The sequence below is a fragment of the Emydura macquarii genome, unplaced genomic scaffold (assembly GCF_026122565.2).
Source record: "Emydura macquarii macquarii isolate MOO-44397 ecotype Brisbane River unplaced genomic scaffold, CSIRO-AGI_Emac_v2 contig_2636, whole genome shotgun sequence".
NCBI classification, from domain to species: domain Eukaryota; kingdom Metazoa; phylum Chordata; order Testudines; family Chelidae; genus Emydura; species Emydura macquarii.
The window spans coordinates 3,471,669-3,490,552 of record NW_027132773.1 but is presented as its reverse complement, the minus strand read 5'-3'; the positions used below and the strand labels follow the sequence as shown (position 1 = coordinate 3,490,552).

The window sequence follows — 18,884 nt, the reverse complement described above, 5'->3', positions numbered from 1 at the left end:
CGCATTTACTTCCGCAATTCGATGGTCCCTACCTGAGCCTTTTCCTTCAACAGGGAGGATGGACAAGAACACCACTTGCACTTCAAACTCCTTTGTCCTCCTTGCCACATTAACCCTGAGTGGGTCACTGCAGACTTTCTTGGCAGTGTCATTGGTGCCCACGCAGAGAAGTAGGAAGGGGTAGCGGTCTGAGGGCTTGATAAGTCTTGGCAGACTCTCCATCGCATCCTGAATTCTAGCTCCAGGCAAGCAGCACACGTCTCGAATTTCCTGGTCCAGATGGCAGATGGATGATGCCATCCTCCTTAGAAGGAAGACCCAACCGCTGCCGCCCATCTCTTCCTCTTGGGAATGGTGGTTGTTGAACCCCCATCACTAGGACAATGTATCCCATGGCTTCTGATCGATGGGGCTTCCTTCTGATCTCTTCCCTCAGATGAATCTTCCAAACGGTTCTCCACCGTAGTACCTGTGCAGAGAGCCTGAAAATTATTGCTTATCTTCACTGGGGGTATATGCGTTCTCCTCTTTCTTCTGGAAGTCACATGTTGCCAGTTTTCTTCCCCGTTCTTTAATCTGCCCTCTCTGATTCATCCACATGCTGTGCCTGCAGTAACAAATCATGACTTCTATCCAGAAAATCTTTGTTTTCTTTAATGTAACACAGGGTTGATAGTTGGGTCTCTAGCCCTTTAACCTTCTCTTCTAATATGGAGACCAGCTTGCACTTTATACAGTTGAAGTTGCTTCTATCCTTTGGGAGAAAGACAAACATGGCACACCGTGTGCAGGTCACAACAGCTGACTGCTCACTTTCCATATTATCTTTCCTCTGAGAGCCTCTTCAGATACAGTACTGCTCAGCTAAGCTGGAAAGGCAAGACCCTGTGTGGGCTGTCCTCCAAGGTGAACTCCCAAGCAAACTCTCTCTGTTTGCTTTTCTTCCATTCACAAAATAAAACACTTGGAAGACTATATGATAAGGGTTTAACCAGCATAGTTTCTGCAAAGGAAAATCCTGTCTCACTAAGCTATTCAAACTTGAACATGTGAGAGGAAGGTATGTAAGAGAATTGGTTGACATGACTTATTTAGACTTGCAAAAGTCTTCTGATGAGCCTTCAGGAGAGACTGCTAAAGAAGATAGGTAGGCATGGTTTTGTCATGGATCAAGATAGGAGGGGGGGAAAAAGTCTAATCAATTTTTATCATAGCAAAAGGCTAACAGTGGGGCCTTAAGGTTCCTCATTAGGCCCCGTGTTGTGTTGCTTAATGAACTGGAAAGGAAGGCTGAGTAGTGAGGTAGCAAAATTTGCAAATGCCATAACTTAGATTATTCAAGAGTGGAGGACTGAGGAACTTGTGTGACCTAAACAAACTGGATGACTGAGCAACATAATAGTAAATGTTCAGTGTTGATACATGCAAAGCAATGTACGTGGAAGGGAAAGATTTAAACTTACATCTTGCAAGGTTTTAAATTAATTGTATCAACTTAGGGCAGTGTTTCTCAACCTTTTTGGTACCAGTGATCGGCTTCCTATACTGTGTCAGGGAGATCTCAGGGACCAGTGCTGATCCATGGACTGGTTAATGAAAAATACTGACTTGGGGGAGGAACCTGGATACCCTTGTGAACTTCTAAATGAAGATTTTTGACAACACTAATGTACAGTTGTGATTTAAAAAAAACAAACAAGATCAGAGGCTACCTAAGAAATGGGATGGAGAATATAGGAAACATTGTTAAGCCACTGTATAAAATTAATGATGCAGACACCTCTAGGCCTGGTCTACACTAGACTGTTTTGTCGACCAAAGTCAGCTTATTTTTTTTTTAACAGAACAGTGCTGGTGTACATACTGCTCCCCCCCTCCACCTGCTGACAAAACTGCCGTTTTTTCCGCACAACTTAAATTGACAGAGTGTCAGTGTAGACACCGAGGTTGGCAATGTTGCAGTAAACAGCCTCCAGAAGTGTCCCACAATGCCCATCCTGACCATTCTGGACCTCAGTTTGAACTCCTGCTCTGCAGCCACCCACCGCTCCACCTTTAAAGTCCTAGGAATTTTTGAAATTGCACTTCTTGGTTGGTTGGTGTGGAGAGCTCTCATTTCTTCTTCCCAGCTGACCATGGCGGCTCCAAGCACCAAACACTCTCCTGCTTGGAGCACCCCAGAGCTTCTGGATCTCATCGACGTTTGGAAAGAGTTGACCATGCAATCCTGGCTCTGCTCCAGCTGAAGGAATTTTGATACCTGTGGCCAGATTTCTTGTGCCATGGCGGAGAAGGGATATGAACAGGACACACTGCAGTGCCAAGCGACAATCAAGGAGCTGTGGCAGGGCTATCAAAAGGCCAGGAAGGCAAACAGTCGCTCTGGTACAAAGCCAAACATCTGCCACTTCTATAAGGTGCTAGAAGCCATCCTTAGTAGCAACCCCACCTCCACCCCTAAGACACCTGTAGATAACTCCGCGTGCCTGGGGGCAGCGGACACCTGACTGAACCCAACAGAAGTCGTTGACAAGGAGGTGGAGTTGAATGAGGAACCAGACCCGCGTAACGGGTCATTTGGTTACATAGAGAGTCAGGATCTCTTTGTGGCCGCGGAGGGTTCCAGCCAGTCCCAGCCCTACAGCTCTGGCACACAGAATGTAGGTGAGGGGAGCTCTCAAGTGTTTTTGGAGCTGATGTTGCTTGTTTATAGGCACCGATGTCCTTTGCTAATCTAAATGATTAGAGGTAGCTGAAGGAATAGAAATGCACAAGCATAGCTGTGTTTCCATGTGCTTCCCATTCTCTTGCACAGCTAATCAGTGTGGCTGAGAAGCATGTTAATGCACACCGAGATTTTATGGGTACCCTCCACTGAGAGATTTAGGAAACTTTCCTAGTGGTATTCACCAATCCTACGCCTCAGATTCCTTGGCAGATCAGCTTTGTTTTTCCTTTGTTGTAGGACACTTTCCCGTTCCATTCAGCAATCACTTGTGCAGGGACCAAAGCAGCGCACAGGCGAGCAGCATAGGGACCCGATTTTGAAGCTGCTCTCATGGACCTATGCTGCTCACAGAACATTACTGTTTCTCGTTCTCAAAATGGGCCCTCAATGCCTCCCTGATCCAAATGCCCCCCTGTTGTGTCCCTATAATACCCCCAACATCTGGCTGTTCATATTCAGATGCAAGACAATACACCGCTGTGGTCCACCCAGGGCAAACTTTTCACCCTTAGCTTCACGTAAATTATGGAGAACACAGCAGGCAGTGATAACCATGGGAATATTTGTCCTAATTTAGGTGTAACCTGCCATGAAGGCATCTCCAGCAAGCCTTTAATCTGCCACACGTACATTCAATGGTCATTTAGCACCTGCTCATCCTGTCGTTGAAGCACTCCTTGCTGCTGTCAAGGTTGCTCGTATAAGCTTCATGAGCCATGGCATTAATGGGTAGGCTGGATCTCCCGAGATCACTTTAGGCATCTCAGCATCCTCCATTGGAATCTTTTGGTCTGGACAGAAAGTTCCTACTTGTAAATTCCTGTACAGGCCAGTGTTCCTGACGATGCATGCGTCATGCACTGTGCCTGACCAACCCATTTTGATGTCGGTGAAATGCCCATGGTGATCCGCAAGCACCTGCAGTACCATAGAGAAGTACCCCTTTCTATTGATGTACTCTCTCAAGATGGTCCGGGGCCAAAATTGGAATATGCATGTGATCTCTCACCCTGCCACGGTTAGGGATTTCTATCGCCACAAAGCCATCCGCTATTTCATGAATGTTTCCCATAGTCACAGTCCTTCATAGCAGAATGTGGTTAATGGCTCTGCTCACTTGCGATAACACAACTCCAACGATGGACTTCCCTACTCCAAACTGATTGCTACCAGTTGGTTGCTAATCTGTAGTTCCCAGCTTCCACATGGCAATTGCCACGTACTTCTCCACCGAGAGGGCAGCTCTCAATTGTGTGTCCTTGCGCCATAGAGCAGGGCCGAACTCTTCGCAGAGTTCCATGAAGGTGGCTTTATGCATTCAAATGTTTTACAGCCTCTGCTCATCATCCCAGACCTACATAACAATGAAATTCCACCACTGTGCTTGTTTCACACGCCCAAATGTGAGGGTGCACTGTATACAGATGCTCTTTGAATGCAAACAGTAATCTGGTGCTGTTTGTTTGCATGGCACACAGCAGGTAGGATGCCTCGGATTCCTGTTCTGTTTGGCAGCTCATCATGGCTGGTCGTGCAGTATATCATGTGTTCAGAATACTGACAGCAACAGTGGAGAGCAGTGCAGGATTCATCCTTTCAGATACAGATGGCGGGCACTCAAGAAATAGGCCCTATTGAAAAATGCTGTGAATTGCAGTCAGGAACGCAATGAATGACAGGACAGAAATCAGTGCATCATGGGACGTTGAGCCCGCACCTGTAATGCACTGTGATCCTCTCCACGTTTCCACAACTCCTAGTGGCACAAGGTGGTGAGTTGCACAGTGGGGTAGTTACCCACTGCACTTCTCTCAATGTCAATGCTAGAGCACCAAGTGTGGACGTGCTTTGATGACACAGAGTGCTGTGTGGACAGGTGCAAGCGCTTTTTGATCCCTGATGTAACTTATGTACACACAACTTTCTAGTGTAGACAAGGCTCTAGAATGCTAGTAAACTGCTCACAACCTGTCTCTAAAGGATATTGTGAATTGGGGCAAGGAGGTAGAGAAGGGTAACAGATTAGGGGTATGGGGAAAAACTCATGAAGAGATTGAAAAGACTGGTTGTTTACCTTAGAAAAGAGATGGAAAGACATGATGACAAGGTATGGTACAGAGAACATACATTCAGAACTTCTGTTCTCCTTATTTCTTAACTTGAGAACAAGGTGACATTCAGTAAAATTACAAGGTGCAAAATCAAAACTGATAGGAAATACTTTTCCCACAAGGTGTAATTAGACTGGAACTCAATTGTAGTAAGTCACTGAGGCCAAGAATTTAGTGAGATTAAAAAAAGATTGGATACTCTTGATATAGAATCATAAAATCATAGAAATTTAGGACAGGAAAGGGCCCCAGAAGTCATCTAATCCAGTTCCGTACACTGAGTCAGGACTAAGTATTATCTAGACCGGTGTTTCTCAACGACTGGTCCGTGGACTGGCGACGGTCCCCTAGATCTCCTTGACACAATTTAGGAAGGCAGCAAACCTGTCTCTGGTATCAAAAAAGTTTTGAGACACTGTTCTAGACCATCCCTGAAAGGTGTTTGGAGGTTTTTAAGAACAGGGGCAACGACAGATTCCACAACCTCCCTACGTATTTTGTTTCTGTGCTTAACTACTCCTACAGTTAGAAAGTTTTTCCTAATGTCTGCTAAATCTCCCTTGCTGTAATTTGAGCCTAGGACTACTTTGTTCTTCTTAACCACTGAAGATAGAAAATTTATTGCCTCCCTCTTTTATAACAACCTTTTATGTGGTTAGGCAGTTATGTCCCAGAGTTCAGATTAAATCATCCCAATTTTTTAAATTTCATCATAGGTCATGTTTTCTGGATGTCTAATCACTTTTGTTACTTTCTTCAGGACTTTCTCCAATTTGTCCACATCTTTCCTGAAGTATGGTGCCCAGAACTGGACACATTTCTCCAATTGAGCACTTACCAGTGCTGAGTAGAGTGGAAGAATTACTTTTCAGGTCTTGCTCACACATCCCAGAAATAGGCCCTATTGAAAAATGCTGTGAATTGCAGTCAGGAACACAATGAATGACAGGACAGAAATCGGTGCATCATGGGACGTTGAGCCCGCACCTGTAATGCATTCCAGAATGTTTACTGGGGGGCGGGGGGGTGCAATATTACTACAAAGTTGTCTCCGAATCCGTTTGTGATCCACTGTAATTCCCAGATCCTTTTCTGCAGAACTCCATCCTAGGCAGTCATTTCCCATTTTGTATTTGTGCAGTTGATTATTCCTTCCTGAGTGTAGTACTTTGCACTTGTCCTTATTGAATTTATTCCTGTTTATTTCAGACCCTTTCTCCAATTGTCAAATCATTTGAATTTTATCTTGTCCTCCAAAGCGCTTGCAACCTATCTCTTTGGTATTATCTGCAAATTGTATAAGTGTACTCTCTATGCCATTATCCAAATCATTTATAAGATTTTGAATAGAACCAGACCTAGATCCTTGTAGGACTCCGTTCAATATTCCTTCCCAGCTTGATTGTGAACAACTGCATACGCTTTTCCAACCAGTTGTGCATCCACCTTATAGTAGATTCGTCTAGGCCAGTGATACTCAGGCCTCAGTGGTTCAGGAGTCAAACTGGCATTCAACATTACCCAAAAGAGCCACAGTACTATGAATTCATTGTTTCGTTTACTATTTTGTCTATATCTAGATACAGATATTGTGACAGGGTCAGACCGGATGGCTATCGGAGAGTGCTAGAAGGCCAATATATCAGCCCCAGGCTCAGCAAGTCCCTTTTCCCTGTAGCGTGATTTTGGGTGTTTAGTAATTTGAGGTTCTAGACTCACCAGTTGATCTGATCAGAAGATAATGAAGTTCTTGTCCAGGAATCAGGCTCCAAAAGAGTTTTATAGGGACCCTGGGGTACACGACAGGAATGCTCACACTGGTAGCCAAATTTGTATAATTTTATAAGCTTTTATTAAGATAACTTAAAATGCTAGACACATGACTAATTAAAAGAAAATGAATAATCAAATGGATCATGAATAGGATTAGAGTCTTATTTTAGAGACTCAGGTGAAATATATTTCTACGGTGTGCTTTGAATTAATACACGAACGCCCTTCCCTGATGACCTGGTTGAGAGAGATGTCTGGTTCCTCAACTCTTCAGTAGAGGGATGGAGAGCTAGGCGCGCTCATGAGCTAAGAGCTTTAAGGCTAAGACTAACCTACAGATAAGTATAAATGAAGAACAAAAATCTTAACATTAACTAAAAGAAGCTTCAAGAAGGAGTAGTTGGCAATCACCTCAAGTAACATGATGTGCCCGTTCTTATACCCTGAGCAATATGGGTCCTCCAAGTTCAAACTTGGATTCTTCACCCCCAAATTATTAGGGTACACTTATTCTATAGGCTGGCAGGTTTGTGCGTATTAATGACATATCCACATCATTTCCATACAGTTCGTTTATCTCACCTTTGTTATTTCTGGCCCTTTTTGTGGGTTCTGTGGTGTATCTGTGAAGTTTACTTAGGGCATAACCTGAGAAGGCCCACCCCCCCTGTTTTGATGCCTCCTGACTTACTTAGGGTAAAGGTTATAGCCATATATGTCTTATCCTTTAACTTATTGTTACTTATCTGGGCCAAAGGTGCCGAATGTATGTATGCTAATTTCCTTAGCTTTCATACAGGATGTGACCTGTAAGGTACCTTGCATTACAGCTATAATACTTTAATATGGATTTATGACTCTATTATCATAAAACAACAATACTTAAATCTATTAGGAAAGATAGATATAAATATGCAAGCAAAGCAGACTAGTCCTATAGGCTACACCCCTAGCAGCTGAGCAGGGGTTACTCCAGGTTAATTAACACACCTGGAGCCAGTCAAGGCCCCACCTAGGACTTGTTAAAAAAAGCCTCCCCTCCAGAGAGAGGGTGTGGCTAAAGCTGTGAGAATGAGGTGAGCTACCAGAGTGTGAGAGAAGACAAGAAGCTGTCAGAAACCAGGAGGGTTTAGGAAAAGGTGAAGAAGCAAAACGCTGGCAGAAGAGAACCCTGCAGGTACAAAGACTAGGGGAGGGAAAAACCTTGCCCAAAGAGGGCAAAGGACCTTTCCCAGGCCTGGAGGCCTAAGGGAAGAGACCCTGCCATAAGGGAAAGATTGAACTGGACATTTGATTTGGGCACTACCACGCCCAGTGGGGCTGTCATGGATCAAGAACCTCCCCTGGCAAGAAGGCCAGGAAGGGCCACTGTCCAAGCAGGGTCCAGACATTAAGTCAAGGGGCACGGGGAAGTAACCGAGGGAAGCTAGCAGCTTTCCTGAAGCCACAGCACGAGGCTGCTACTTGTAGGGTCCCTGGGTTGGGGCCTGGAGTCGAGGGTGGAACCGGGCCCCCTCGTTCATCCCCTACATGCTATTCACTGGAGGGGCAAGAGCCCCAGCGAAGAGGCAAGGGCCTCTGAGAACCAAAGACAGGACTGGGACCCAGCAGGGAGCGGCCATCTTAGAGAGGCTGTAATACCCCACCACTAGAGAGAGGAAGAATACTAAGGGGTGAAGCAGTTCCTTGACCTACTGCTAGAAGGAAGCACTGGACCCACCGAGATAGAGGAAGAGCTTTGTCACAAAATTCTCACAGAAAAATGACTGACCAACTATTATTTTATTAACTACAATTGGTTAATAACTTTGGTTAATTAAATCAGTGTTTTAATATCTGCTGCAAAGAGCCACAGGATATATTGAAAAGCCACTTGTGGCTCGTGAGCCTTAGTCTGAGATCACTGGTCTAGGCTATAATACTCCAGTTTGCTTGAGAAGGTCATGTGAGACAGTATCAAAAGCCTTAGGGCTAGTCTACACTTAAAACTACAGCAGCACAGCTGTATTGGTAGAGCAGTACCACTGTAAGGACACTTGCATAGCCGTGTTATGTTGATGGGAGAGAGCTCTCCCACCGACATCATAAAACCACTTAGCTACCACTGGTCATTTATGTTGGCAGGAGTATGCCAGCAAAATTTATGTTGGTCAGGGGGTGAGGGGCTTTTTTTGCACCCCTGAACGACAAAAGTTTTGACAGCATAAGTGCTAGTGTAGACAAGACCTTACTCAAGTCCAGGTATATAATCACATTTACTGCTTCCCCCCCATGCCCAAAGGAGGATATTTTGTTAGTTTGACATGATTTGCTGTTGACAAGTCTGTGCTGACTCTTACTTATAACCTAATTTTCTTCCAGGTGCTTACAAATTTATTGTTTGCTTCATTATTTTTCTAGGTCCCCAAGTTAAGTTGACTGGTCTAATTCCTTGGGTTGCCCTTATTCCCCTTTTTTAAATGGATACTATATTTGCCTTTTTCCATCCTCTGGGATCTTTCCCATCCTCCATGTTTTCTCAGAGATAATTACTAATGGATCAGATCAGATGCGTCTCTTTGCTCATACAAATGCGGCTCTTTGCTCTGCGCATTGTATGGGGTGCCAAAGTGAAATTGACAAGCTGCCCCGGAAATGGAGACACAGAAACGTGAAATTGACAAGGTGCCGCCGAAATTGACAGCACGACTTCAGTGCGAATTGGCTCTGTGGTATCTATAGCTATTTTTTGGCTCTTTGTCTCTGACTGGTTGGCCACCTCTGGCTCAGATAGATCCCTTCAGCCAGTTTCTTAAGTATTCTAGGATGCATTTCATTAGGCCCTACTGACTTGAAGACATCTAACTTGTCTAAGTAATTTTTAATGTGTTCTTTTCCTATTTTATCCTCAGATCCTACCTCATTTACGCTGATTTAACTATGTTAGTCATCCAGTCACTGCTAACTTTTTTGATGAAAACTGAAACAAAAAAGGCATTTAACACTTCAGTCATGGCTGCATTTTCTGTTGTCTTTCCCTTGTCATTGAGTAATAGGCCTACCCTGTCCTTGCTCTTCCTTTTGCTCTTCTTCTCCCCATGTAGTAGTAAAATATTTACTTATTACCCATTAGGTCCCTACCTAGATTAATCTCATTTTTGCCTAATTTTGTCCATATACACTTGTGTTGGGTTTTTGTATACATCCTTTGAGTTTCAGGGTTTGAATTTCAGTTTATAGGCATATAAATGTCCAGAGACTTTATAAATAATGGTTGGTAACATTTTGGAAGGGATATTAAACTTCAATAGCTAGAGTTTGGCTTAAGATTTGAAACAGGGACCTAGTATGAGAAACAGATTATCCCAGATAGATTAGATGTTCTTGCATCTTCTTCTGAAGCATCTGGAAATAGCCACTGTTAGAGACAGATACTGGACTAAGTGGATCCCAGGTCTGTTCTAGTATGGCAATTCCTTTGCAAGTGTACTTATTTTAGCTCTGACACCTGTTAGCACTTATACAAAAAATACCAAAACTTTCTCCCCTACCCTGAAAAAAACATATGCTGTCTTCACTTCTGTATCATTTCTTGTGCCTTGTCTTACTATTTTCTCAAAGAAGTTACTACATAAATTCTAGTACATTAAAACTCCTACTTTACACAGAACAATTGTTCACTTCAAAACTTGCAACATCCACTGTTTTACAAACATGGTTTTAAAATGTAGGGATATTACATTAATTAAAAATTGTTATATTTTCAATCATTCCTAATTGTATTATAGTCATTTTCTAAAAATAAAAACTGAATGAAACGTTGCTATATAACTACTTTGAAATGTGGAATGTTATTTTGTGCCTATAAACTGCTGACTAGCAATGTCCAATTCTATATTCTTCCTATATTTTTGTTTTACATTTAGAAACAAACTCTGGTCATTGCTTCATCAAGTAAATTTTAAAATGACAGTCCTGCAACTATGCTGGTATTCATGCTTTGGTCATATCAAAGTAATTCTTAGGTTTCCCCTGTCCTGTGTATATTTTGCCAGCATATTACTTCTCTTATGCTGATGCTCTGTGGAGCAAGTGCACAATGGAAATTTTGTCTGGAGCTCAATTAAAACATGGCTACATGTCAAGTACAAGTGCGATGATTGTCATACCCCCTCACAGAGACTGAGTGAGGTAATATCCCTTAGTAGACCAACTTCTGTTGGTGAAAGAGACAAGCTTTTGAACTCTTTAAGCTTGAAAGCTTGTCTCTTTCACTAGCAGAAGTTGGTTCACTAAGAGGTCTTACCTCACTCACACTCTAATATCCTGAGATGAACACAACTACAATAACACTGCATATCACCTCATAGTCTGGCTAATAATGATGGTATCTTGTAGTTGACTTGTACAGTATGAAATTAAATTTTGGGGAGCCAAGTGTAGAAGCAAAGAGGTGAAGATCCATGGTATTATCAATACAGCTCTTCCAAACACCTGCACAGCAATGAATTAGGGTAGAAGTCAATTGCCAGATAAGCCTATTTAGTGAATTCCAAATATGAGTATTATGAAACTTCCATGCCCTCAGGCATCCATTTCTTGAAAGATGACAGATTGTGGTTTTCAGGTCACACATCTTGACTCTGTGTGTGAAAGGAAGGCTTTTAGATGTTTTGCAAATTACTTTTGCTATGACTGGCTGGAAGAAACCTATGGATAATATATGCATTCCTTTTTAGCACACCCTCAAGCTTTTACAATAGTGAGTGAGGGGTGCATAAAATTGTATCTGCTTTCTAAACTTTTATAACTGAACTGCTACACTTAGAATGCTTCCCCCCCCCCCCCCCCCCCGTTTCCAGGCATGAAGTGAAAGCTAACTATTCTTAAAGATACTCCTTTTATTCATACTAAATGAGGGCATGCCTAAAGAGCTTTTACTAAATTGCATCTCCAGACTCTTAGTAGAGGTTGGAGGCAAAACACTTCAGGTAAAGAATAAAAATAACTAAGGTGGGTATGTACTACAGATTCCTCAGGATTGGACAGGAAATTTCAAGGACTTTGAAAATTGTAAAACACACTAAAATTAGTTTTGAAGGCCTTTGGGGAAGATCTTAAGGAGCTCTGTGCACTCTCAGTGCTATAAAATATTACCCTCACACTTCATGCATAACAGGGACTTCTAATAATCCATATTTAACTATGTTAAAGGGCCCTTTCTGAACCAGTAATTTAGAATTCAAGGGATCTCTTCTAGGCCCAATGCCTCTCAGTATTTTTATCAGTGGTCTGGAAGTAAATATAAAATAGCTGCTGGTTTTAAAATTTTGTAAACACACACACAGACTGGTAGAATGGTAAATATTGTTGACAGGATAGTCTCAGTGATCTAGATCACTTGGTAAGCTGGGCCTATTTGATCAGACAACTTACTGTGGCCAAATGCAAGGTGATAAATATAGAAGCAAAAAATGAAGGCCATACATGCAGAACAGGGAGACTGTCCTGGAGAGCAGTGACTCTGGAAAGGATTTAAGAATCATTAGTGGATTATCAACTGAACATGAGCTCCCAGTGCAAGCGCTGTAGCAAAACAGGCTAATGCAATCCTTGGATGTATAAGTAGGGAAGTAGTGAATAGAAATAAGGAAGGTTACATTTACTTCTGTATATGGCAGTGGTGAGAGAAATACTAAACACTGAATCCAGTTACGGTGTCAACATTTTTTTATAAGGATCTGAAAAATTGGAGAGTATGTGGGGAAGAGCCACATTTCTTGAAAGCTGGAAAAAATGCTTACAGTAAGAGACTGAAGATGCTCAGTCTGTTTATCTCCACCAAAAAGATCAAGAAGTGACTTGATTATGGTGTATAGATACTCTCAAAGGGAGAAAATACCAGATACTAAAGGGCTGCTTTATCTATCAGAAAGGTATAACAAGGCCAATAGCTAGAAGCTAAAGGCAGACCAATTCAAATTAGAAGTAAGGCACAAATTTTTGGTTAAGCATTGGAACACCCTACCAAGGGAAGTGCTGAATTCTCTGCCTTCAGATCAAGACTGGATGCCATTCTGGAATATGTGCTTTAGCCACACACAAGTTATTGAGTTCACAGAAGTAACTGGATGAAATTCTGTGGCTTGTGTTGTACAGGTCAGACTAAATGCTCTAATGGTCCCTTCTGACTTATACATATGGGATGCAATTCATAGACTATCTGCCCCAGTTAATGAAAAGCCTTTGTGAAGGTAAAGAACATTGCTGTCTGCTTCCAAATACTTGGGAGAGAATCTAACTGTTCAGTAAACCAGTGGACACAATGATGGAGACGTTGGGCGAGATCAAGACATTCTAACCCTAGGCAGTGCAGGAAAAGTTGCAAGCAATTTTACAGAGTGGAAACTAATTAGTTGTTGTACTCAAAGACTGAAATATTTTTAATGGAGTTTAGTGCATGTAGCATATGCGTAGTTACATAGCATACTCCTTTGGTACTGAACTAGAAACAGTTTTTTTAAAGGTATAAACTTAACTGTTCTGGCAGTGAGGAAAATGTTCTGAAGGCATCCTATTTTTTTTAAATTAGGTGGATCAGTAGAATTGCTGCTAATGGTAATCCTGAATACAAGTTATGACTGCCACTTAAGGTCTGTAGTTTCCATATCGTATATTAAAGAGGCAGCTTACTTAGATTATGCCTGCCTTAGCTCATATAGTGGTATGTATCCAGCAATTATCAGCTGATACAAAATTAGTGTTAAAATTAGTTTGTCAAACTGTGAACATCAGATAAGTACATAGCTATTGGCACAGTTACAGTACTTTAACACTGTAAAATAATTTAAGCCCTTATAATGTCCTGTAGTAGAAGTTTGGGGTGTAATTTTTTCTTGTATATTTTAGGTATCAAGGAGGTGACTCAACACTTGCACCATGCGTGAATACAAGCTAGTTGTTCTTGGCTCAGGAGGTGTTGGAAAGTCTGCTCTGGTAAGTAGTATTCCTTTAACTACTGTAACTAATAGATCTCTTTGGAGCATTTTATACGTGTTTCTTTTTCTACTGACTTCAGGCCTTATTTTTAGTTAGTAGGTAGGTGTGCTTTCATGCACGCTTCCATATGTGCATGGAAACTAATGACTTGTGAGTGTGCATGGCTAGATAGGCACTTACCTCACCATGTATATATGCAAACTGGGGCTTTGTTTATGCACATCCAGTAGTGGGTGCCCATTTGTGTCCATGAATGTACGTTTGCCAAATTGCTGGAAATCAGACCCTTAGTACTAAAAGAATGCTTAACATAACCTTAAGAACACATTCTTGCTGATCTCATCAACTTGAAGGTTAAGATTGAAATATGTCTGAGATCTAAGTTTGACTTTATCCATCTCTGTTTTTGCTAATACCTAGCTGTCATAGTGCTTTACAGCAATAGCTCTCAATGTTTTGCAAAGGAAGGAAAGTACCATCCCTGCTGCACAGGTGAGAAACTGAGGTTACCAAAATGAAATAACTTACTAAAGGTCACTCATGTATTTGGTCAGTTACAGGGCTGGAAGTGGAACAGATCCCAGTTGGGTCAGTTCCCATTTTGACTGCCAGCTACTAGAGACAAAGGTGGTGTGGTTCCCTCCGCCCCACCCCCGATATTTTCTTGATTACAGTCACCAGTACAATAAGGATATATACTGCTCTGGAAGCCTAAGTGAAATCTCCTTGTGTTCCTTTAAAGGGACACTTTATCAGGGTCTAGTATATGAACACTAAATGAATTCCATGTTCATGGAATCTTGATGTATTCAGATGGAAGTAGGTGTTCTCATTTCTCATGTGAAAGTGAAACATATACTATACTGCGGGGTGGATTTTGTCTCCTCCGCCTCTTAAAGGTACCACGTGAATATCAAGAAGGTAAAACTTGATTTTTCGGTACTTTATTGGAGGGCCTCTGGGAGCTTTTGGGGTGTGTACTGTGAGCTCTGGTGCCTTAAATAAAGATAATCAGGGTCTCCAATTATTTAATAAAGCCTTCTTTCATCCCAAAATGTTACTCATTGGAGTTGCATTACAATTTTTAGTCAGAATGTTTAAAAGTTCTTTCTCCTGGATATTTTGATATCTTTTCACTGATTCTCAAGGACTTTTTAGCCTAAAAGGACTTAAATTGAAACCAAATAATCTTTATTATGTGAGTGAGACCCCAGACTCCTCAGGTTGCCTTTTTACATCATAAAGAAGCGAGAATGGACACAAGTCCAATTATATTTCCTTTGTAGGTTACGGTTTAAATAAAAAATATAAACATTAGACAAAGAGTTGTACTGGACACAAGAGAATAAATAAGAATCATTGGCACCTGGTCCAGAACAGAAGACTGAATGCAGAGATACACTTGACTCCCCTAGTTTAAAGATTTATGTTCTGTGGCTTGATCTGGCCCAAAGGGCCCTTTCCTCCAGAGCCCCCATATTTCAAAGTGTTAGATTTGCACCTAAAGGAGTCAGAGGGGAGAGCTTGAGATTGGGGCTGAGGAAGGAGTTCATGCCTGACTCTGCACTGGTACCAAAGCCGCTCCACCCAAAGCTGCAACCAGGGCTTAGCGTGGTCTATTTTTGAGCCCTTCTCCTACCCCATCCACTTCATTACTACCATAGCTGAGCCTGCGGGATTGGGCTCCTGCTCGCTCTCAGCTGTCGCTGCTGCTGCCACCATTGAGCCTCGTGAGACCAGGCTGAGGGAAGATGATGTTTCTGTTTACTTCCTCTCTCCCCAAATGTCCAGAGAATGGAGGATGGAAGGGTATTCTTCAAGGGATAGAGAAAGGGAGTATATTTCCCCAAAGGTGGGATGGGGAAAAGGGGAAGGATTGAAGTAGTGATGGGATTCCTAAAGTGTTTGGGGTGGAGGGCAGCAGGAGGCTTACGCAGTGTGTGAGTTAATGAACTAAGGAAGGAAGTTTTCATAATGTTAAAGTAAATGTGATACTTAACCTGGCTAAGAAGGCATATTCTGCAGTTGGGCATGACAACAAAAATTGCCTTTTGCCACTGCACTCTATACCTGGACTCTGTGAAAGAGTAACTTGGCCCTTCCCAAAGAATGCATAAACCCCTGATTTACACATCATTGCTGTTGTTGCGGTTTCATTTTAATTATTAATTGGAGAAACATAATACTTAAAAAATCTGTATGGCCAACAGTTCTAAGGGCAACAAATACAAAAGGGAGTGCCCTCCACCCCAAACACTTTAGGAATTTACTGTCTGTCAACAGGCTTATTCAGGAGAATTGTAGCGTTTCATCTTTAAGGTAGACTAGTTATTTGCAGGGACTTATCTATGTTTTGCATCTGAGCATAGAACTTGCCTTGGTTTGCCCTCAATTTAGGTTAAATGAGTGTTAAATAAGTGGGACAATGCAGAATATGTAAGTTTGGGCCAATAAACAGTTTTGTAAAACAACTTTTTCCATTAGTGCAGATGTGGAATATCTCTTGTATTTATACCTTATTCCTGTCACTAAGGGCTAGTCTACACTTAACATTTACCGCAGCACAGCTGTTTCGGTACAGCTGCACCACTGTAAGAGCGCTTGTGTAGCCACATTATATCAATGGAAGAGAGCTCTCCTGCCGACATAATAAAACCACCTATACAAACGGCAGTAGCTTTGTTGGCGGGAGAGCATTTCCCACCAATATAGCGTTGTCCACACAACTACTTATGCCTGCAAAACTTAGGTCAACTAGGGGGGAGGGGTCATACTCCTGAGACACACAAGTTTTGCCGACATAGGTGCTAGTATAAATGAAGCCTAAATGAAGTGAATGACTTTGTTGGTGAATCTGCATATGTACTTAATTTGCCTAACATATTCTAATACTCTTAACTGCACTAGGAATTAAGTCAGTGTCTTTATCATGAATCCTGTATTTGAGGTGGCTTCTAACTTGCCTGTTTTTGTTGTGGTGATCGGTGTAAAAATTCAAAAAAGGTACAATTTTGAGCAACTAGATATTAAATCTGTTCAGGAGCTTGTTTGTATTTTAAACAATAGTTTTGTGAGTGTGTCTGTGTGGATCCGGTTGTAGGCGCACATGTATCTGAGATTGGAGTCTTTTGAATAGCAGTGTCGTGGACTGCATGTCTCCTTGTGTTGCCATGCAAGAGCGTAAAGGGCAGTCAGCTGCGATGCTGCCTTAGTTCCATCTTACTGCTTGTGGTAGCGAGACAGCAAGTCAGACATTTGCTAGGTTCTATGCTCTCGAAACTTTGAAACCATTTTTCAACCAACTTTGTGAAGAAATTTTCCTCTTCACACTCCGATGGAATTAGATGTTCCAAAAAACCGTAGCCCATCCTCTCCTGCCATGTACAGCTGGAGAGGGTGCTTCCCACAACCACCACGCCTCATGGCAAATTCCAAACATTCAGGGTTCATACCCTTCATGTCCTGTGACTGACTGACCTCTGTTAAGGATGGACATAGCCAGTGCCTCTTTGCTTAGGGGAAAGCCCCATTCCAGAGAGGCCTCTGTGTGCAAGTCCTCTTTCTCCAGCACCTGCAAATCCAGGGACATGCAGCTCAAGCTACATCTGCTAGGACAGTCTCTTTGGATCACTTCAGACCTAGAGGTGACGGTCACTACCAGAGTAAGACCAGATAAGCCAACATCACTCAGTGCTTCCTCGCGTTAAGCACACATTATACACTGGAATTGGGCAGTGGAAAGAGGGTGAAAAGCATGCCATCAGAGCTGGCACCAGTGACTTTGATGCCAACCTCCTCAACATCGCCAACTGCCCAGGTAGCAAAGCCAGCACCTATCACTATAGAGGTGTCACTGAATCAAAGCCAGATGAAGTTCAAACAAAGCGCCAAGCACAAAGGAAAGTTGCACAAAGAGGGGACACAACATTACTCCAAGGACAGAGCCTGCATGTCCTCAATCAGAACGCAAATGGCAAAGTGGAAGAGAGACCCCATTCTGACCTCTGTCCTGGTGTTGTGACTGAGCCCAGTAAAGGCCTGAGTTTTGTCCTAGAGGGATCCGTATGACTTCTGGAGACATTCCTTTTCCACTAGGTCTGGTTGGACATCATAGCTGAAAAATGGGCATTGAACATCGCCCAAGGCTACCTTATACATTTCCACTCCTTAACTCAGTACCTATCCCCTTCCCTTTTCAGGGACCCTTCTCACAAGAGCCTGTTACAAATAGAAATGGTGTTGTTGTCTTGTCTAGGAGCTGTAAGAGGGGTACCTATGGAATATGGAAGAAGAGGCTTCTACTCAAATATTTCCTTGTCTCAGAGAAGAAGGGGGTTCTCTATCCTGTTCTCGACCTGAGGAGACTGACAAATACTTACACCACCACAGATTCAGAATGGTAACACTTGCCTCTCATTCTGTCTCTTCCAGCTCAAAACTAGCTGAAGGGCAGATCCTAGCAGGAATATGGTCTAGAATATGGTCTCTCACTGTTGAACTATGAAAAATAAGTTCTTAGCCTGTCATAGATAAAGACTGAGAACACTGATCCATTCAGGTCAGTGAGTGTACCTTCCCAAATACAGTCTTGTGAATGCAGTAGCTCTTGCTCTGGATAGAAGCAAATGACTATGATGGTAGAAGTGTCTGGGGCTGCTAATCCATATATCAGTATGTTCATATGTAATGTTGCTTGTCAGACTTCACCTTTGGCCACTCCAGCTCTATCTCAGGTCAGGCTATTCCCCAACAAAACACTAAACAAACAGTCATGATCCCACATCATGTCATCACAGGGCTGACATGGTGGAAGAAACCCAAAAATAGGATAGGGAGCCCACCTGGACAATCTGCATCTGCAGGGGAACTGGTTTCCAGAAGACCTGGGACTCTATCAGTGTTTTGGAGCCCTAAGCCATCAGACTAATCTGAATAGCCTCCCTACCTGTTTTTCAAAAATCCGTCATACAGATTCTGACTGGCAACATGCAAGAAAGCATACACTCATTCCCTTTCTGTCTGGAAGCTATCAAGATCTGAGCATGATGCCAACAAAACAGGATAACTGGGTGGCTTTTTACCTCCCAGGAGTCAGCAACAACCTGAACAGAGTCTGTTACCACTCAAGTGGTTACTGTAGAAATCAGTCATAGCGCCAATATGCCTGTGTTGGCAGACCCTGGTGGTACACTTGTTCAACAGTGGGTGTCAGAACTCTTGTTCAGAGGAAGTGTGAGGCTGGGGTCATTACGACACCTTTCTTCTGCAGTGGTCACAAGGTGTTCTTATAAGCC

The 18,884-nt window shown here is 42.6% G+C and overlaps 1 protein-coding gene across 1 annotated transcript in view; it reads left to right on the top strand.

Moving 5' to 3' along the window:
* Positions 1 to 18,884, top strand: part of RAP1B (RAP1B, member of RAS oncogene family) — a 79,812-nt gene that overhangs the window by 24,813 nt on the left and 36,115 nt on the right. The window contains exon 2 of the mRNA XM_067564065.1: positions 13,501 to 13,587. Within this exon, the coding sequence (XP_067420166.1) occupies positions 13,531 to 13,587 (57 nt within the window). The 5' untranslated portion in view covers positions 13,501 to 13,530. The remainder of the gene's footprint in view (positions 1 to 13,500; positions 13,588 to 18,884) is intronic.